Here is a 21,544-nt window from a genome sequence, read left to right on the forward strand (position 1 = left end):
CTAAAGGAACTTTGTTAATTCATGTACAATTTCAATATCTTATCAAAATCTTTAAATTGGTGTCATGATTCTGCAACATTATTTTCATTTGATGGATTTTTCACTTTTCAACAAGTGATAAAGGAGTGTAAAAATAACATGGTGATGTTTGGCTACAAATGACGGGAAATTGCAAAGTAAAGTTTTATGGATGTTTGATTGTGTTGACAACGTTAGTAGAAATGAAGCTCAATGTAAGCTCTCATCACTGTAAGATACATCTTGCAACTGCAAAGTTTTACAGATAATTCCAGCGTCACAACCAAGTAGCAGCAAAGATGTTATTCCAGGCATACACTTCTCTTTCTTCTTTAACCATTTCAGGCGAAAACCAGAGCTTCCAACTAGTCAGCCTAATGGTGATATGTCGAATTAAATAAAACCAAATTAACTTTTCTACTGATCACGCATCGAGCTGATGCGAGAGCCATTTACCATTACATCTCTCATACACAACCTTGATTGCAGGAAATTGGCAGCTGTGCGGCACAACCCCACAACTGATCACAAAATAATTCTAATCTTGGTTTTCGCTATAATGCGTTACAGACGTGCATTGATATTTCACTGCTTCAATCGTTGTCGACTTTCAGGCCATTTAGTGATTGGGTAAGCCCATTCCGATCCTCAAGCTTGTGGAACTCAGACTCTATGGTTTCCGCAATCTTTGTTCCTTCCAAGTCTGGTTCGGGAAGATCCACATGGAAAGAGCCCTGTTTACAGGGTGCAACAGTTTCCTGGCTCATGGATTGCTGCTTGATATAGTTGTAGAGCTCTTGGTGGAAGGCATGGTCTAAGGAGAAGCAGTCGTCGATTCCATTGCTTGAATGTCGGGAAGAACCAGAGCCTTCTCTTCTACAGAAGTGTGGGAGAGATGCATAATCCATTATCTACAATTGAAGCAGTTCAAACATGTGGGTACGTGATCAAGAGAATAAACAGCTCAGAAGAAAAAACTCAGTAAAAGAAACCACAACTCATGCATTGGCACAAGCCAAGAGGAGCAAAAGGTGTTTCAAGAGAATCGCCACAAATGCAAACCCAACATCGCATCAGATCTAACGAAGATGCCACATTTCGAGATATTTGGGTTCTTATAGAATCTAAAAGAATGATAAAGACAATCTCACCTTCAACAATTCATCTCTCCCACAACCTTGCAACACCTGAATTTTCCTCCTTGTTCTCTCTTGCAAAAGAGGCTTCACAACCTGCCAACAGTACACAGAATTCGTGAAGGAGGACAACCTAAATTTGTTCGATTCTAATAAGATTGTTCTACTTTGGGAAGGGTGGTGAAAAGGCTAATTAGGTGGTCATGAAGGTCAAAGAAAAATTATTGGAAGGGCTTTTTACAAAGAAACAGAAAAAAAATTTCTGAAATCCTAATTGACTATATGTTGAAAGAACAAGTGTAAAGTGTAAAATTTTGCAGAAGTCCCGCATTAATATTGTGTTGGCTAGCCAAATAGGCTCTGATATAATATTTACAAAGAAACTCAGGCATTTTCTCGGTGCATTTATGAAATATCACCAGTGTATGATAAGGCCTTCAAATAGATGTGGAGGAGACTAGCATAGAGATGATACAGGAAGTTAAATCCCAAAAGGATAAGACAGATGCTAACCTTCCAGCATGCTGAAAATATGTATGGGACATTTACAACGTAATATGTATCCGTCTTCTCAGGATAGTTCAAGTCATCAATGGTAGATATGACAGTCAATAGCTGCATTGACAAAGCATAGAAATAGCAGAAAATGTTATACACACTCCGAAGCAGAAGGTTAGGAAAATGAAATATAGAAAACTGGTATAGGGCAACCAACCATATTTTGAAAACAAAAGCAGTTGGGAATTTACTATGAAATTATCCAGATCATTGGAGTCTAATGTGAAGAGATAAATATAGCAAGAGTTTCAGTTGATGTTGCAACAGGTCAAGCTTTGTGATCTTTTTTAGCATTCTCAGACATGCATGAATGGGTAAAAAAACTTCTCACAGCTTGATATAATCTTTATTGCCTCGGTTTCTATCCAATATTTAATTGAAGAAGAATTTTATGATACCTACCAGCATTAATTAGTTTTGGCTCCTCTCTCTTTTTTTTTTTAACCCACATTTACCAATATGGGTGCAAGTTATGCTGCATACATCAGTTAATATTTAAAAAGTTTTGAAGTAATAAAATTATTTTTTCATTGTTCTTTTCCCAATTTATACTATAAAGATGGGGACAGTCAACAAGAACATTGATTGTGTTAATGAGAAAGGATTTAATGGCATAGGTAGGCATTAAAAGAGGATACAGCCTTGAACAATGGAACCAGATTAATGTACGCGGTACGCAACACATCTGATAGAACTGTTAAGTACTAACCAAGATATTATGTAAAATGAGATTAATTGATCTACAATCAAAAGGGAGACAAGTTACATTCTGAATAGTTGCAGAAGCTGGGAGTCCAGATTGGCCATGTAAAATAATAAAAGTCAAATTTTCAAACAGGTAAACCACATTTCTATGTAAGAAAAAACTACATACCTCAAGAAAGACGAGCCTTAAAAAATGAAAGAAAAAAAAAAAATCCATAAACTTAAAAGATAAAAGATGATGAGATAAAAACTGTTTATAACAGCACAACATACTTTTATCTGGCTGAGTGCCGAAAGCTTCAGACCAGTCATATCCAAAACCTTCACACAGGTGCCAATGTGTCGTCCATATTTTCTTGTCGCATTAGGCTACAACAATATCTCAAAGTCAGAAAGATGACTAAATAAAGTTTAGAGCATGCACTTTGCAGCCATTCTACTCACCAAAACCACACGATCTCTATATTCATTGATTTGGATGTGTGACTGGACATAGTAGTGGACCTAACATGAAAGAAATATCCATGCAAACATTACACCAAGTTGACATTTTATTAAGATATAGAGAAAGACATGAAAGGAACTTGGAAACATCAGAATCCTTACAGAAGCCTTATCAAATGTGCTCTGCCCTACACCAACAGCAATTACAGGAAGGCCCTGTAAAAAAAGAGGATGAAAATTTTAAGTTGCAGTGCATGAGAGAGTATGCAATTACCATGAAGGCATTTTTTTCGAGGTATAATTTATTTATTTTTCCTGATGGACTTGAGGAAGTGTGGGACTTAAGAAGCTATGAAGGTAAGGTTACAGACTTGATGAAAATGATAAATAAAATCCTCCACCATTTTCTCAAGTACAGAACCACAAATTCAGTGAATTACAGATTTTCATAAGGATTATGCAATTATGGAACAGCAAATAAACACCATTTTCTCAGGTACTCAACCACAAACCCAGTGAATGACAGAGTTTTCATGATATTTTTGATAGGGTAGAATACTCATGGTAGATAGAGATGTCGTGCAAGCAAAAGAATATATTTGTAAAGCACTCTTAGAATACAAATATGGACAAATCAATGTCCATTGAATGAAAGGTACTCTCCAATCCTCTAAATACTGAAAGAGATTTCTAAAATGAAACAATCAAGAGAAGAATGGCCCACAAAAGGTGAGAATTTTAAAAAAAGGGTGAGATTTTTGTATATTCTCAGACATGGAAAACTAAAATTGACAACAAATGAGGTAATATTTTTGCACGTAAGAACTTCCAATGATGCTGATAAACTTCCAGTCAAAGATGTCTGGTTGATGGTAAAACCAACATTTTAGGTAAATTGCCTCATAAATACAAATTAGTTACTGCATATAAGAAAAATAGGCCAATGCCACGGGAAAATACGAACAACAAAAAGACTGGAAGGCAGATAAACAGACCAAAGCTTCAGACATGAGATACAGGGATGGCCATCTATAGATAATTAATTAATTAAATACGATGACAGCACCAATAAGGAAAACAAAGAGGATAAAGAAACCATATGCCAAGCTGCGGCAATTGAAATTTAGATCTAAGTGGAGAGCCACACCTGCTTTGAGTAACCTGATAATCCAATGAGCTGTGAATCCCGCACTGCTCCATATAAATCAGTAGGAATTATGGGTTTCTGTATGAAGAAATAGTAGCCAAATTATTTAGAGACCACTCATCATTATTTTGTTGATACAAAGGATCACGAATCAACCCTAAATGATGAGCATTTAGCCCTGTTGGAACTTGGAACATAAGATCCAACCCAACAGAGGGGGAAGATGATGTATAAATATTCCATGGGTGCTCATTTTGCACTAAGAAGAGTGTTCTGTTTTTTTTTTTTAGATAGGTTAATAGAAGAAAAAATTTCAATGCACAAAAATATTTCAACGTACTGTAACATCTACGTAAACTTGGCACATAAGTGCTTACTAAAAAATTGTAATTTTCTCTTGTGACATAAAAAGAAGAGAAATTCATAAAAAAAATCGGAGTCCAACGTACAAAAGCATGCAAACAATCATAAATTTTAAAATCTATTTTCTAGGGAATGAAGATATGAACTCACTCTCAATAACTGATGACTTGGCATTGAACAAAGTGGAAAGGAGAACATGATTTGTTTACTCAACCTCAAATCTTTGGGACAAGGCTTTGTTGTCGTTGTTGTTGATTAGGTAGAGAATCATGGCATAATTTTGACATTTAAGTAACATTAAAACTCACCGCCAATATATTGTCAATCTCATTTTGTATCCTCCAGTTTAAGCAATCCACCAACTAGAACAGGATAAGAGAATCATCATCAAGAAGAGATTACAAATAAATGTTTTTAGTGTTAAAAGAAAGAAAAATAAATAAATAAATAAGAACATTTCAACTGAAATAACTGCAGCTAACCATTTTATGTGCTTTGGCAACACCCCAATCTCTAGCCTTGAGAAACCTCACCAACGTTTCTTCAGTAAATCCTTGGTGCATATTCTGGAAATTTTAAAAAGAAGCTCTGAGCTGAAAGTTCTTATATAGAAACTCATAAGCTTTATATGATTTTTGAACATAATAAATACCCATCTTAGTCAAAGAACATAAAACTCATAGCAAGCTTTGAAAACACTTATGGAAACAAATTTCCACATGAGAACCAAAAGCAAGGTTTTTAAACTTTCTTTCTACAAATTATAATTTAAATTACACCTTTTTACTGATCCAAGTAAAAAGGCAGATGAGCTGAGTAAAAACTACAGAGTTCTGAGGAAATTGTACAAAAAATAGTCTAACACAAGTAGAAGAAACTAGTTCAGATCATCCATAATATAGCCAAATGTTACATTAAATCACTCACAAATCAAATGGAATCAGTCAGTTGAGCCACAAGGATCGCCTAAAATGAAGAGTACATTGGAAAAATTCCACCTTTCTACTAAAAAGGAGGTAAATTTGACAACAAAAACATCAAATCTCCTCTCAGTAACCCCAATGAACAACCAATTACATAGATCGAACAATTTTAAACACACCATTGACAAGCGTTCCTGCATCAGACTTTACTTCCAAACACAATTATTCAAAAATAGAAACTTACATTTAAAGAATGCTTAATTGCAACTCATATTTCTCAATCCCAAAAAAAAAGTATAACTTTACCAGTAACATTCAATAAAAACACTTAAAAAGCACACAATTTGTAGAGGAATAAATAGATCAAACCCTACAAATCAACCTCAGATTCTACACCAGAGCTTCATAATAGCAGATATACAGTTCAAATCAACAAAAATACCTAAAACAATCAACATTATAGAACCTTAAAAATCATAAAAAGAGAAAAGGAAATAAATGCCAACCTGAAACGTTTTCTTCAACGGCTCGTCGACTGCAACAGAAAACCAGAAATTAAATTTGGGGTTTTATAATTCCCAAGATTGGGAAATTAAAGATAGAGAAGAGAAGATCAGGATCTAACCTTCATCCATTAAAGCTCGAAACTGCTTGATCGCATCTTGAGAAACAATTCCCATTTTTTTTTTCGAATTTTTCTTCCAAACTATCTAAATTATGAGGAAAATTTTAAGAAAAAAAACAAGTTTTTAATTTATTTTAAAGGTTTTTCTCTTTAACCCCTTTTGACTTCTAAGGGGAAACGAAGAACATTTAAATTGAAATAGAAATAGAATTTGGTTAGAGAGAGGACTGAGCTTTTCTCCTCTGAATTGAAGCTCTAACTTTCTCTTCCTTTAACGAGAAAAAAATAAATAAAAATAAAAATGTAATTTTTTTTTCGTACATTAGCACGTGCGAATCTTAATGACTTGCACGTGATTTCTTTACCCTTTTTGTTTTTTCTGCGGTCCTTGACATGTATATATTTTACTGATACTTATTATATTGTTGTTTCCTACTTTTATTTTATTTTTTCTTCTAATTTGTTTCTTATTTAAAAAACAAAAAAATAGAAAAAATTATATATTATAGTAAATTTATATATAAATTATAATATTTCAAAATTTAAGTAAAAAAGGTACATATATAATTGATTATAATTAGAGGTTTGTTAATGAATTTATGTGATTTAGTACAAATTTGTACTACTTGACCATTAAAAAAAAAATCGCACAAAAGAGTGGAAAAAAAATTAAGAGATTTGTAAATTGCGAAAAATAATTAAGTTATGGAGTTTATATAGTGGTGGAGATGTATTTGGAATAATATATCACCATTAATTAATTAATATATGTCCCACTAATTCTTTCAAATTAGATGTATTGTATATGTATTTATTGTATATATGTCACAAAAGATTTTTCAACATTAGGTTCATCTCTTCTAACAAAATTCATTCATTGAGGATTTATTAATACGAATGAACATCGGTTTAATGACAAACATGCAAGCATGAACCTTAATCCATAGACCTAAGTTTATGAATTTAGATTTCAGATTAGATACAGAGTGAACGTCTTTGATCATTACCGCAAACCACACATCCCCTTTAGAAAGAATTTAAGATTCAATTTAATGTTTCAATAAAATCTTTTTAAAATTTTGATTTATTTAAAGAGTCGTGATAATTTGACGCTCTTTTTCATACACCCCTGTATGCTCCCATCACAGAACCATAGATCATTTACTTGTGGATACATGTGAAAAAGATTTATGGTTCTGGAACTTGGATACTCATTTCGTTCCTCTGCTGATAATAGAATGAGAATGGAAAGTGAGAACTTTCAAGAATGAAACACGAATTACAATTCTACTATTACCATAACAATTGTAGCTATTTTCTCATCTGATCTACGACCACCCTCTAACAAACCCAATGGATAAGGTTTCCTCAGTAACTCAGTGGTAAAGCGGTCGATTATTAACTGATTGTTCATAGGTTCAAATCTTATTTGGGGAGAATTTATAATTATCGCTTTTCTTACCCTCATATTATATTGATCCTTTATCCTTTTTTTTCTAAACACTTGATTGTATTCTTGACTGATTCAATTGATAACAAAAGATAATGATACCCCAATCATGCCCAAAGAGAGGCAAAAGTGGTATTAAAACGAGACATAAGCTCAATTACATCGACCCTTGCTTAGCTTAGAAAGCTATCACCACTTTCGGCTATGTGAATAGCACCTATCAATATGATTTATGACAGGGAACTACATATTTAATGAGCATCTAAACACTTTTGGATGTAGATGCTTTGTTCATCTACCAGATTCTCATCGAGATAAGCTGGATCCCAAAGCATCCACTTGTGTCTTTCTTGGATATGGACATGGGCAAAAGAAGGGATATGGATGCTATGATTAACTGCTAGTGCCAGCTCAAGGAGCATATGGGGGGCGTCTGAAAAAAGAGCGTTAAATTATCATTAGTCTTATTTAAATCATAAACCAATACAACATTGGCTCCTTTAAATTTAGGAATTTAGTGACCGTCTATTCTAAACACTGGATCAGACTCTAAAAATATTTTTTTTTCCCATTATTTTTCTTCTAAAATCTAATCTAAATGAATCCAAAAGGACAAATATTTTTTCTTCAATGGAATGTTTTATGATTTCGATTGATGCTATACGGAGCTACAAGAAAATCATACTACAGAGAATCTGCTCCCGACCAAAATACGATAATAAAATTGCAAAATTATGTTTAGACTATTAATATAATAAGTTCATAAATTAAAAATTATAAAATGTGCTCATTATGGCTAGTGGAGAGTATTTTATAAATAAAGGGGATGACTTCCCCGGACTCATTAAAAATACATGTTATCCCAATCTTTAAAATATAAAATCTAATGGTTGGGATTCATGGTAGGAAAGCATAAATACGTCCTTGGGAGACATGTTCTATTCCAACCGTTTGATTTCATTTTTTAACAATGTAGATTGCATGTGTTTTTATGAGTTATTTTTTTGTGAAATCTATTGATCTTGAACCATAAATTACTCTCGAAAATTTGATTTAACCAGAATTCTATTGTGTCGTTGACTTAATTCACATGTCACCAAGTTGACGTATCGTGTCATAGGTCAATTGCGGAATAATACACTAATATTTTCTTCATTAAAATCAAAAGTCAATAAATTATTTTTCTATGTATCTAATGATTCACAATTTTCAGAGACTATTAAGAAAATGTATGACTTAGGCATCCTTCCTAGAACTTCGGCATAATTTTCGAACTTTTGATCTTTGGCCAAATTATTGGAACAAAGATTTGTTGTTTTGAGAGTTATGTGCTAAGCTGGTGAACCAATGACACGATACCATTTGTACTAAAAAATTATTAAAAATAAAGCACACTACTCCAAAATTCCTCATAGTGACCAATCACTTTTGCTCATTTAATACAAATGGTGTCATGCCATTGATTCATTAGCTTAGCACATAACTTTCGAAATAACAAATCTCATAGTTCAAAGTATTGTTCCAAACAACTCAAATTTCATGATTTTTTTTAATAAAAGACATAAATAGAGTATTTAATGTATCATGATTTTCTAACTCAACATTGACAGGCTAACTCAAAAACTCATTGACGTGACATGTGCAAGAATCATAGATTTTTTTCCTTGGGATACACAACTGCACATCCCCATAAACATGATGTGGAGTTGTGTATCCCGAGGGAAAAATCTACAATTCTTGCACATGCCACGTCAATGAGTTTTTCTATCAGGTTGAGTTAGACAATCAACACTCTTATTTAATATAATTTTATGTCTACACCGAAATGATTCTCTTTTCTTATGGGCATTCTCTTAAGCAAAAAGAAAAAAGAGTCATGCTGGAGTGACCTCAAGATTGTACTTCGCATCGCACATCTTGACGTGAAAGTGTGTAGGAACGATAGATACTTTTTATCGAGATATAAATTAAAAATCATCAATGGTATATAAACACTTTCACGTCAAGATGTACGGTATGAGGTACAATGTTGAGGTCACTTCAGCATTAGTCAAAATAAAATAACAAAAGAATTGAAGAAATGGGAATACTTGACATTTCATGCCAATATCACATTTTTATATTGCACACAGTTGAGGAGTTAAAGATTTTGGAATATTTTTTTAAACTTTATTCCACATTTAAATGACCATTAAAGTTTAAAATTAAAATATAAATATTTTAAATACAATTTTAGCTAAATTTTCTCCCATCTGTCTCGCACATGAGGAATAATGCTGCACCCATGCTCAGACGTGCAGTGCAGATCGCTGTGACCGTAGATGTGCATCTTTAACAGCTGTGTTTTTTTATTGGCTATCGTGCACTATTTGTCACTAAAAGTCTTTAAAGGACTTCAAATAGATTCAAACTTGTAAGTATGAAATATAAAGTATTTCAAATGGAAATACTGACCACCCAAAAAATTTCAATTAGTGGGGCCACAACTTGGATGTCTTAAACCACACAAAATTATACTTTTTGAGAAAATCTCAATCACACATCAAAAAAAACTTTTGAATCGTGATAATCTAACACTCTTTTTACGTACGCTCTCTTCACAGAACCATAGATTCATTACTTCGGGATGCACAAGTATATATATTTATGATTTTGCACGATTCGATGAAGGGAGCGTATAAAAAAGGAACGTTTCAAACTTTTAATTTTATCCATAATCACACTTTACTAACCACCCCAATTTCAGCTCTTTATTGAATATCTTAAGAATCAAGGTTGTCTCTGCTCTCAGTAACATCATCATCGTCATCATCGAAGTCTTGCCACAAAGCATCAGAGTTGGTTAAACAAATCTTAATTCTCCATTCGAAATGAGTTCATGTTTTTTTTATTATCTCAATCTATGTTCTTTTAAAACATTCAACTTGTATATTGCTTTTATTTGTGTCAATAATCGATCTTCATTAGTAATTGACTTTCTCTTAATTTATTATTTATTAGAATTATTCGTATTTCTTTTTTCTTTCTTAATCTTAATTCATCTTTCTCAATCTTTCATCTTTATAGGCTTAATGGTGGGCCATTACTATTTAAATGCCATTAATTGACCATTTAATTTACACTAATGATTTTCTGACTAAAAAATTTTCACTCGGTCTGTACTCAACTAACGTGGGAAAAGCACATAATTGTTGATCATTTTTCTTATGTGTCTCGAAAAAAAAGATCTGTGATTCTATGCCTTTGCCACGTTAGTTGCGTGCAAATCGAGTGACAATTCTCGAGTCAGAAAAGCACAACTCATTAATTCAAGGTGTAGACAGATGATTCTTATCCGAAATCTCATCTTGTCTCCCTCCTATTTATCTCGAGTTGACTTATCTATAAGTGATTACATCTCGAACTAAATAAATTATTTACTCAATTTAAATATAATTAAATAATAATAAATTTTTATTATAAGATGAATTAGAAGATGTTCAATTACAAAATCATATTTAAATATTTAATTATTATTTTTATCATAAAAATATAAAAATAACTGATTTAGTCGAGTTTTATTAACTCATCCAATATTTTTAAGGTGGGTGACTAATTTTAACAAAAATTTTTAAAAGAAATAAAAGAGGGAGTTACTTGAATCATGCGCTTACGACATTGTTACGCCACATGTCAAAAAGTGGTTGAAGTTGCTTCTCACTTTTGCAACATTTTCAATGTAAAGGGTCCCACCTACGACTTCCTAACTTTCATAGAGACGTGTGGGACCATATTTTATCCCTTTCCGCCTAGAACTTAAATACATAGAAATCACTTTCCTTACTAAGTTAGTTGGTAAGATTTTAATGCTTTTTAGGGTCATTGAATTCAAATGAAATTGGCAATTCAGCGCTACACATCTCTCTTAGATTTTATGAAAAAATTCAAAAAATATTTTATTTATTTTTTAGTTTGACTTAAGATTTTAAAAATGGGCGGCTAACGAACTTTCACGAAGCTCTCAAATTTAAAACTCAACGGTAAAAACTAATATTTTTTTTATTATTATTTTTTCAAAATTTATAAAATATGTTTTACAACTCTGTGGCATTGGATCATTTATTGGATGTCACGAGGTGAGCTCAGTGACCTTTATTAAGTGTTGAAATCTTATTAAGTTATTAAGGTTAGTTGGACTTTAAAGAATACATGGCCCTTACCATGTGTGGGACCACTCGCGTTAGGACCTATTTGTTTTGCACACTTTTTAATGTTTTCATGAATGCAAGAATCGATTCAAGTACATTTTTGTAAGAATCAGGATTTGTGTCCTATTCCAATAGAATAGGAACAATGTCTATGTGGTAAGATTTGATTAGTGTTTAAAACACATTGGACTTTTAGATAATTGCGCATGCAGTCCTATGTGTTTTAAACCCAACTAAAAAGTGTCATGTAAACATTGAATGTTGTTTTAGGAACGGGACACTTTTCTGAATCACGACTCTTTTCTTTACCATTAAAATACCTTTTTTGCATAGTTAAAATTGAGGGAGTTACACTTAAAGAAGAAGTAATTTTCCTAAGTTCGCAAATGTTCAACAACGAAGAAATTCAAAACCATCTTTTCTATTTCAGTTTGATAATACTTTATAATGTTTCAATAGAATATTCTAATTTCGATCAAGATCAAAATGAAACATTTGCTCCAAAATATTACATGTTTTGAATTTTTTTCAAAAATGTTTGATTGAGACCATTTTAATTTTTCTTCTAACCAAAATATTATTTCAAAAAGAGAATACAAACCTTGATTATGATCATGAAAAATGTAGATACAAAAACTTACACTACCTCATGATTCTCTCTGATTAAAAAACTCTTGCCTTCCTGCGCTCTTGGGAGGGCTTGCAACAACACTACTCCGACAACAAAATCAGGATTTTTAGTATAAGATGTAAAGTAGGATATTTTCATAAAGAATTTTCATACCTTTTTGTGCCTTGCATCCCTATATTTATAGAGGTTTGCTCCCTTAGATCTTCCCAAATTCTCTCATTGATTTTCGTTTGAACGGTTACACTCATTTAGAGATTCGCCTTGATTTTCGTAGATACAATTATACTCCTTATTTTATGGGATCCATACCTCCTGTACTTCAAGTATATTCTCTCGGAACTTGGTTGAATTCAAACCCAGCCTTTCTTCTCCTTCTCTATTATTTCGAACGCTTGGCTAATTCGGTGTGGTTGTCTTATAACTGGGGTGTTCAGCTAAGTTTCCTCGAAATTGCTACATATTGTCTTTTCCGAAAAATATCCTCTACAAGAAACATATTCCTTTTTTTTTTGTAACCCAAGGAATATCCCCACCTTTGGTGAGACTAATCTACTTGGGACCGTACCCTATCACATGTTACGACATTTAAATAACCACATTTTTGTAGAGGGGAATGTAGAGACTCGGAAGTCACAATCTGGGGAGCAAACCCAATCGCTCCTTATCATCTCAGCTAAACCTCGATGGAGGAAACATAATTTTTTTTACTTACGTTAAATCATGGATTTTTGAACCAAAGCTCGTAACATTACGTCTGAACAATCCAACTCCTGGAACATAATTTAGTTCTCAATAATTAAATACCGACATTGAGATGCCAAACTTTTTCGTCCATATGAACTCTTGGATGATTCAAAGAGTGCCAACAAGAACAAGAACAACTTATTTTCTTCATCCCACAAACATGTTCTACCTTCTTGAAACAAGTATGTTACATCTATTTGTCCATAACAAACTAATGGAATGGATCAAACAATTATATAAAATGATAGAAATTATATTTTATCAAGTTGGTAAGTTAGCAATAATAGAATTTTGCATGTGGTAGACAAGGTTGCAAATTTCCATGTGACTCTTTAACATCAATTATGGAAATAAGGCAAGTGTCATTTTATGGTGGCAGTGAAAAGACATTTGATCTCATATATTTTGTTCTCAGTAAATCTTGGATAAAAGCAAATTAATTAATTATTAGAGATATATCTTAAGATTAAAGTTATTTTGAAACACCCATCTCATTTGGTAAAAAAAAACAGAGAGATAAATACTTCTTTATAAAGGAAAAAAGGATTACAATTTAAGCAAAGTCATCATCTAATAGAATGGTTTTATTATTATTGCAATTTTTTGTGGGAAATCATCCATATATTATAAATTCATGATATTTCACTTTATTTAGGGTAAATTTATAACAGGATGGTTCAAGGGACAGTAATTGTAATAACGGTTTTTATCTTATATGAGTTAGAAGTTTCAGAATGAGTTGATTTTTGGTGATGATGATTTTTATGTTTCTAGTCCCGTTAAAAGTTATTTACCAAAAAATTGACGATCCACGATTCTTCAACTTACAAATTCATGGAGGTCATCCTCACAAAAAATCAATTTATTTTGAAACTTGTAATCCCATAAAAGTGATTTATTTAAAACCATTGTCTCAAAATTTATAATTTATGGAGAAACTCCGCCTGTGTATTGTTCCTCTGTTTAAGACTGTCAAATAATTTTCTTAGAATCGATCCGATCTACCTACTTATCTCCATTTCCTCTGTTCGAACTGCTTATTTAGATTTCTAGCTTATCGATAATCACTTTGCCTACTACACTACAACCAGATTTGCTTCTCTATGGTCAGATTTGGATCATGATCTGAGGACTTATGATCTTGGATCTTTTGTGAAAATTGAGGATTAACCCCACCATCCAACAAATATAACAAAGAGACATAATAGAAATGAAAAGAAAGAGCTACCCAGCCTAGTTGTTTCACCATTAACGTTTTACATCCACTAGTGACAATTATTGAGGCCAACCACAACCACCCATTCCAATAATATTTGGAAAGCACATCGAGGGCAGTATGTTGGTTGTCTGATGAGGCCTCCATAAATAAAAATAAATGTACTTTACAAATAATAGCAATGCATCATTCATTTTGATCAACTTTACGACAATCTGATTAAATTTTGAAGTCCATAGCATTGGTCCTAAAAAAATTACAATCTGCTACTCTTGCCACACCAACTGTTCGCAATTCTTTGGTGTTTAAATAAGAATTGCTGTGGCATTGGTAAACATTGGTGTGGCAATAGTAGCTCTTTTGATAAGTAAATGCTAACTGTATAAAACATGGTCAAGATACTACAAACCCACTCCCATCTTATTGCTCATTTGGATGCAACACATCCATACAAAGAGTCGTGCAGAGTGACCTCAAGATTGGACCTCACATCGCACATCCTGGCGTGAAAGTAGACAGGAACCATAGAAGCTTCTCCTTGTATCTTGAGGAAAAGCATCTATGGTTCCCATACACTTTCACGTCAGGGGTGCAATGTGAGGTCCAATCTTGGGGTCACTTCAGCATTCCCATATAAAAGAAGTGAGATGCTCCATTAGTATAGATGAGAGGAGGCCAAAGTTTTAATTGATTGTGGATTAAAGAAGTCAAAATATTTCATCTTCTTGTAATACAAATTTGGAACAATTCTCAACAACAAAAACACACGATACCAATATATGAACTCTTCCCACCACCACCCTTTGAAATGTTCATAAACTCTACACTTCTTCCCATCGAGTACAAACAAATTGCAATATCAGTCCACAAAATCATTAAAAGAAATCGAATTCAAGATAATTATCTGAACCTTTTTTATCAGGAGCTGTAGTGGCAGCCTTTTCAGACTTTTCACTCGTTGATGCAGTCGGGGATGGGACCTCAATTTCAACTGGTTTTGGGATCTCGGGTGGGCTGGCACAACGAATCAAAGCCCAATTCACACCTTCAAAGAATGGGTGCTGTTTAATCTCCGTTGCCCCACGTTTGTACGCCAAACGGTGTTGTGGCTCCTTCACAAGTAGCCCTCTTATCAGATCCCTTGCTGAGAAACTGACTACTGGTGATTCTGGGAACCGCAATGGCTGACCCACAACATTGAACAACGTTGCCCGATTCCCTGATCCCTTGAAAGGAGTTTTACCAAACAAAAGTTCATATAGAAAGATGCCGAAAGTCCACCAATCCACAGCACTCCCATGGCCATCACCTTTGATTATCTCGGGTGCCAAGTATTCATGGGTCCCAACAAATGACATTGACCGAGCCCCAGTTGGCTCCGCAATGAGCTCAGGCAATGGACTGACTTGGTTTCCAATCTCATTTTTGGGTTTTCGATCTTTCTTGGATTTGCTGGAGAAGAGACGGGGTGAGAAGCATGTTGTGGGGGCTACACAGGATGGCTGGATACAAGACGGTTCAATGCAAGCTGGTTGGACACAATAAACAGGGTTCTTCCGGAAGGGTTCAGACTCAAGGGAAGAAGATTTGACAAGAGTTGGGCTGACACTGCATCGGAGGGAGAGGTCAAAGTCAGATAGCATTATGTGTCCATCTTCCCTAACGAGAACATTTTCTGGTTTGAGGTCGCGATAGACAATCCCAAGCATGTGAAGGTACTCCAAAGAAAGGAGGACCTCTGCTACATAAAACCTGCATGTTGGGAACAGTTGCACGTCAAACAATGACAAATGTTTCATAAAATAATTTATGGTGAATCTGTTACAGAGCTTAGCATGCTCAGCTGCTAGCTTGCATAGATGAGTGGCAAGGCATTAATGATGGTTTATGCTCAGTTTCTATCTTGCATAGAAGAGGCTTCATGTATACAATCTAAATTCAAGGCTACTCCTGTGTGAAACCATCCAAATTCTTCAAATTTGAGAAAATGGAGGGGGAGTAGGTGGGAGTCTTTTGGGACTGACAATTCACATCCTGTTATATCTCTGTAGCATTAAAGATTCATATTTCACACAAATTTATGCCTTAAATTTCATAAAACAATGAAATAAAAATTGCATGTTCGGTACCTTGCAAACTAGTAATCACACTACCAATGACAAAGAGAGAGAGCAGGCCCCATGTACTCACGTTGCATTTGACTAGGGCACCCATACACTATAGGACCACAAAAAGGGAATCATTCCAAACAACTAGCTCGAGCTTGGCAAAAAGGAGCTTAATATGATTATACAAATGCCAACTTCCATCTATAACAATATTTTCTATTCTTTTGGTACCACAGTGATTCACTATCAATGATAGTTCTCTCGAGCTTAAAAAACACTGGAGACAATTAGAATCATCATCAAGAACTAACTGAGAAAAAGTTAAAACCCTACCCCGGGTGGTTAATGATCCCAAAACCAACAAACTCAGTTTTCATTTTTATTTTATTTTATATATTTAATTATTATTATTATTATTATTTTTTGGAGGGGTGGAAGATTAAAATGAGAAAATAACAACTTAAAAAGTGGGAGGGGAAGTCCTCGCTATGACAAATAACAAAGATACTGCCAGAATTAGTGAAGAACTAATTCCTCTCATTGAAATAAGTTGTCAAACCAGGTGCCTCGAAGCACTATTCCAAAAATTTGGGATCAGGTGAACAACATGAGGGAGACCGATGAACATGATTGAGGTAGTGAGAGTAGACACAGACGAGCTGGTATTAACAAAACACATGCCTTTGGATAGAATTGAATGGAGGAACAAGATTTGTTTGGCCGGTATCAAATTTGGAGGATAAGGGCCTTGAAGATGATAATATGATGCCACTTGATTACATATAATATAGCCCCCCATAAAAATGTACTTGTAAAAATTAAATCTGATGGTAAAAAAGCATATCTCAGCCTCCTTTTCTCCTTTCTTTTCAATGGAAAATTTTATATTTATCAAAAAAATAAAAAAAGTTGACTGAGAAGGAAAAAAGAAATGAGTTGGTAGTGCCTTCATAACGGTTCAAAGAGGATGCAACATTTCTCATTTATGTTGAATAAATAGTCAATAAAGAATGCTACCATTAGTTTTTCTGAGTGTCCATGAGATAATTGGAAAGTACTTGAAAGGACGGTACCAAGATAGGGTATTTGGATAGGGAGAAAGGTTTTTGAATGGAATTGGTACATAAGAGTAAAGTTGGTTTTAGGCATGATTTTGATGATGCTACTTCCATAAGTATTTGGTGCATTCTTAGTGTGTTTCGCTTAATTTTTGTATGATTGGACTACAGGATTTTCCATACTTAAGGAGGAGGAGAGAGGGGGGGGGGGGGGGGGGTGAGAGGAAAACCCAAAAGAACTAGGATGGAAATAGTGAACGCAGATATGAACACACTCTCAATAGCATAAGATGTAACTTTGGACAAAGTGGAACGGGAGAACAAGATTCATTTAGCCGACAACAAATACTTTGGAGTTTCGATAGCACATTGAAATAAAGATATTAAAATCAAGTAAAAACTTTTTCACAGAAGAATGAAGGAAAAGGTGAATGATAGATAACTGGATCAGCTCAGTTTGTCAAGAAGAATCAAAGATCTCTAAAAACTAGTCAGTCAATCATCTATTTGGGAATTCTCAAGTTGAACCAATGTTTTGAAAGGCCTTTGAGGCTTACACCTCAAGATTCCCCTCATGGCAAGGCTTCCTCAAAGTTCCCTGCACCTTGGTAAAAATTGAAACATATCCTCCCCAACATATGATGCGAATCGACATTTTTTTTTGGGGTGGTTAAATCTCTTATTTACAGGAATTTTCCTATTTATTTGTTGATTTTGGTCTTAATTTAAAAGCAGTACTAAAGACGTTTAAGCCCCACATCTTAGGCGCTGGAAGTGCCTCACCCAACGTCTTCATATTTAAAAACATCAAGTTAAACTAGACAACCCAAAAGATTTATCTCACCCAACCTGACAGTACTTGTGTTAGGATTCTACCATCTGAACTTTTCCTTATACAATTTGATCATACTCAAAACAACTTTTTTTCTCTTTTTCATAAAATTGGTCGACAAAAAACTTTGCACCAGAATGTCCCCTTCTTCTGACTAAATCTTTCATTCAAACATCGAAATATTCTCAGGTTCTTGTCTAACTTAATGTGTGCCACTACCAGGTGCCATGCTTAGCACCTCTAATAATCAGAGGATGTCATTTTCAGAATCAAATACTAGAGAGACATTAAGGACCGAATTTCTGCAAGTTGAGCATGGGACTTTCAAATTCTTCGATTTGGTTGGATGTATTGCGATGGATCTATAAAGCAAAATATCCAACAAAGGATAAAAAGAAGAGAAAATTGACTAAAGCATCTAAGAGATAATCCAATTATGTATCAAATCATATTCGCATAAGAATAAGTGGAGAAGGATATAGAGTCATACTTCACTGCTTGTTCAGAAAAATGCTTCCCTGGCTGCCGTTGTCGAAGGGTGTGCAGGTCACCTCCAGGGCAGAACTCCATCACCAAACATGAGAACTTGTCCGTCTCAAAATGGGTATATAACGTTGGAAGGAACGGATGGTCAAGTGATTGTAATATCTCTCTTTCTGTCTGAGCTCGAAGCAGTTTCTTACGACTTGCTAGAGACCCCTTGTCCATAACCTTCATTGCAAAATAACTCTTTGTCCCACTCAATTCCGACAAATAAACACTCCCTATATCACCACAGCCCAACCTCTTAAGAAGTCTGAAATGGTTCAGACCCAAGACCCCATCTCTTGCCCGGACTACCCGAATGGCTTCCCATCTTGAATCATTTGCTTTGTGAGGCTTGTTTATACTGCTACTAATGCTGCTACAAGAGCTCTCATCACTCACGTCACTACTAGTACTTCCTCTACAGATACTGCTCTTTCCACTCTCAACAAAATCAGCACGGTCACTGATCTTCGCACTTCCACTTGTCTTGGCAAGACTACTGGTCCCATCACTCACCTTAGCAGAAGCTGAGCTATCCTTCACGCTACCATACTCGGACGTTTTCTTCTCTTGATCCCCACCACTTTCCAATGAACCTCTAGTCTCATTTATTGCAGGATCTACTTGCGTTGGAGATTGTTTCAAACCTGTTGAGGAGGAATTCGTACTTGACTTATCTGGTAAAGGATTGGCACCCTCCTTTTGATGAGCATTTACTGTTTTTTGATCTTTTGAGGCTTCTTCACTAGTCAGCTTTGCCGTAACTTGTTGCACATTTCTCGGCAATTTTTTCGGGGTAACTGGCTCTGATTTGCTGGTTAGCTTTGGAACCTGTAAAGGTGAAGGCCTGCGAGAATTTGTCTCTAGGGTTTGTTTACTAGCTGTTTTCTGCTGATGTTCAGAGTAAGCTCTAGCACCACTTTTCGAGGCCATTGGAAGAAACTAAGACACTTTAAATAGGACAGATTTAACAATCCCATTAGTTAACCCCCAGTCTGCCCTCCATTAGCGTCCCCAAGAAGATTCAACATAAGATGATCTCTGCAATTAATCAAATTGTTGACAAGATCATCACAAAGTAAAAGCCCCATAAATCATAAACCCAATATATTCCACTAAGATAAGAAAACAAAATCAAATTGGCATTTCCATATTTATGAAATCTGTAAATAGAGAGAAATAAGGGGCAATTCGGATTTCCATTTTTACACAAGGAATTATAATTTTTGAAAGAAAAGCTTTCAAAACTGCAAAAATGAAGATCTAAACCATCCCCAAACTTTTCAAATCCAATTAAAGCAACTAAATATACAAAATCAACAAGCAAATTAAAGCTCAAAAGGTGGAAGAAAGCAGAATAAACTATAGAACTCAAACATGGGACCATATAACCAGATCAAGCTAGCAGTACCAATCAAACATAATGACATTAAAACTCCTAATAATCCAAGAAAAACAAGAGATCAAGAGCCAAAAACAATGTAAACCTTCATTCATGATCGAAATGCAAGAGCAGAACCACATACACATCCTGATCAAACACTATTTCCAGCAAATTATCAAACAACACGGCAAGTATTAATGATCAAAATGCAATTTTTTCCGCCAAAAAAATGTATAAAAATCGAAACCCACTTCGAAAAACACGATCTTTACAGCAAACATAAGAATCCACGAACCAGCGAAATTGAAAAACCCTAGAGACTCCAACAAATACTGGTTCTCGGTTGCCCTAGATAGACCCCGAAAAAGAGATGATCAAACCACAAGAATATGGGTATGATTCAAAGATCGATGGAAAAGCAATCCAGATCTCAAACATAGACCCACACTGCCATTAAAACCGTACCACCAAAGATCCATAACCCCACAAAGATCCAGATACAGCGAACAAAAACAGATGAGAACCCATCAAGAAAAACTCACGAAAAAGTAAATATGAAATAAGCCCAACAGAGTACCTGTGTTTCCAAGATCAGAACTTCAGGAATTTTGCTTTAGCAGAGAAAAGAGCCATTACTGTAGAGAGATAGATAGAGAGAGAGAGAGAGAGAGAGCTTCTCCTGATATCTGTGTGAAGAGAGAAGAGAGAGAAAGAAGGAAATAAGAGAGAGAGAGAGAGAGAGCTTTGGGGGTGTCTGTGTGGATTGTGATGTGTGAGGAGAGAGGAGAGTGGTGGGGAGTCAAAGCTAAAGTTAAGCTTTTCTCCTTAAATTATTTCATTGTTTTTTGTCCCCAAACCAAAGGGTCCGAATCAAACAGATGGGTCACTTCCCTGTCTCTCGTGCCCTCACACCTTTCATCTTCTTTCCTATATACACCTTAGGATTTCTTAAAATGACAATGATGTCCTCTTCTTCACACCCTTTCCCATCTTGGAAGGGTTGTCAATATCATGATTTTAAGTTTTGTATAGTTTCGAAAAGTTTCGGCCGAGAAGTATTGATTTTGGTCAAATATTGGAATGAAATTGTGATCCATTGTTCCTCCATCGTTAGTATAAAACTTTTGAATTTCGATTTTGAAATCTAAAATGAAACAAATAAATATAAAAGTTCTAAAGTCTAAACTTTTAAGGTGGATCACTTCCATTCAGGTTATGTTTGATAACACTTCTGAAATCTGGAAACTAGAAATCAGGTTTTAAAATTTTTTATCCAATGTTTCCTTATCATTGATTCAAAACTTTTGAATTTTGATTCTGAAGTTTGAAATCTAAAATGAAACAAACGAAAATAAAACTTAAAGGTGGGCCACCTCCATACAGACTTCAGAAATATTACCAAACATGCATATATTGTTGAAAAACCCAGAATTTTGGGTTTAGATCTCATATTTTTTTCTAATCAAAACATTGTTTCGAAATAAGAT

At 34.5% G+C, this 21,544-nt stretch overlaps 2 protein-coding genes across 4 annotated transcripts; both read right to left on the reverse strand.

Moving 5' to 3' along the window:
• Positions 1-164: 164 nt before the first annotated feature.
• Positions 165-6,182, reverse strand: LOC147387061 (SEC14 cytosolic factor-like). 2 transcript variants are annotated; one of them, XM_086420122.1, is made up of 11 exons: positions 5,920-6,182; positions 5,801-5,829; positions 4,854-4,937; positions 4,680-4,733; positions 4,009-4,086; positions 3,024-3,077; positions 2,862-2,921; positions 2,691-2,786; positions 1,668-1,769; positions 1,170-1,250; positions 165-929 (listed from the first exon to the last, which is right to left on the reverse strand). In XM_086420122.1, exons 1-11 carry the CDS (start codon positions 5,972-5,974, stop codon positions 612-614), a joined length of 1,011 nt encoding a protein of 336 aa, XP_086276248.1. In that variant the 5' UTR covers positions 5,975-6,182; the 3' UTR covers positions 165-611. The 2 variants fall into 2 exon arrangements, with proteins under 2 accessions (XP_086276248.1, XP_086276249.1); XM_086420123.1 differs by lacking the exons at positions 4,680-4,733; positions 4,854-4,937; positions 5,801-5,829; positions 5,920-6,182 and adding an exon at positions 4,522-4,673.
• An 8,637-nt stretch (positions 6,183-14,819) lies between these two features.
• D6PKL2 (D6 protein kinase like 2) lies at positions 14,820-20,869 on the reverse strand. 2 transcript variants are annotated; one of them, XM_086420430.1, is made up of 3 exons: positions 20,635-20,869; positions 18,636-19,714; positions 14,820-15,899 (listed from the first exon to the last, which is right to left on the reverse strand). In XM_086420430.1, the coding sequence occupies exons 2-3, from the start codon at positions 19,604-19,606 to the stop codon at positions 15,023-15,025; spliced, it is 1,848 nt and encodes a 615-aa protein (XP_086276556.1). In that variant the 5' UTR covers positions 19,607-19,714; positions 20,635-20,869; the 3' UTR covers positions 14,820-15,022. The 2 variants fall into 2 exon arrangements, with proteins under 2 accessions (XP_086276556.1, XP_086276557.1); XM_086420431.1 differs by lacking the exon at positions 20,635-20,869 and adding an exon at positions 20,309-20,596.
• Positions 20,870-21,544: the final 675 nt, after the last annotated feature.

This window comes from Akebia trifoliata, chromosome 13, assembly GCF_017979445.1.
Source record: "Akebia trifoliata isolate Shusen 1 chromosome 13, ASM1797944v1, whole genome shotgun sequence".
In the NCBI taxonomy this organism is placed as follows: Eukaryota; Viridiplantae; Streptophyta; class Magnoliopsida; order Ranunculales; family Lardizabalaceae; genus Akebia; species Akebia trifoliata.

What these genes read in the sequence shown, in the direction of transcription:
- LOC147387061 (XM_086420122.1), bottom strand. Translation starts at nt 5,974, where the DNA reads ATGGGAATTGTTTCTCAAGATGCGATCAAGCAGTTTCGAGCTTTAATG. An exon ending in CGTTGAAGAAAACGTTTCAG is followed by an intron (nt 4,938 to 5,800) that starts GTTGGCATTTAT and finishes TAAAATTTCCAG; the next exon opens with AATATGCACCAAGGATTTAC. An exon ending in AGATTGACAATATATTGGCG is followed by an intron (nt 4,087 to 4,679) that starts GTGAGTTTTAAT and finishes TTCTTCATACAG; the next exon opens with AAACCCATAATTCCTACTGA.
- D6PKL2 (XM_086420430.1), bottom strand. Translation starts at nt 19,606, where the DNA reads ATGGCCTCGAAAAGTGGTGCTAGAGCTTACTCTGAACATCAGCAGAAA. An exon ending in TTTTCTGAACAAGCAGTGAA is followed by an intron (nt 15,900 to 18,635) that starts GTATGACTCTAT and finishes CCCAACATGCAG; the next exon opens with GTTTTATGTAGCAGAGGTCC.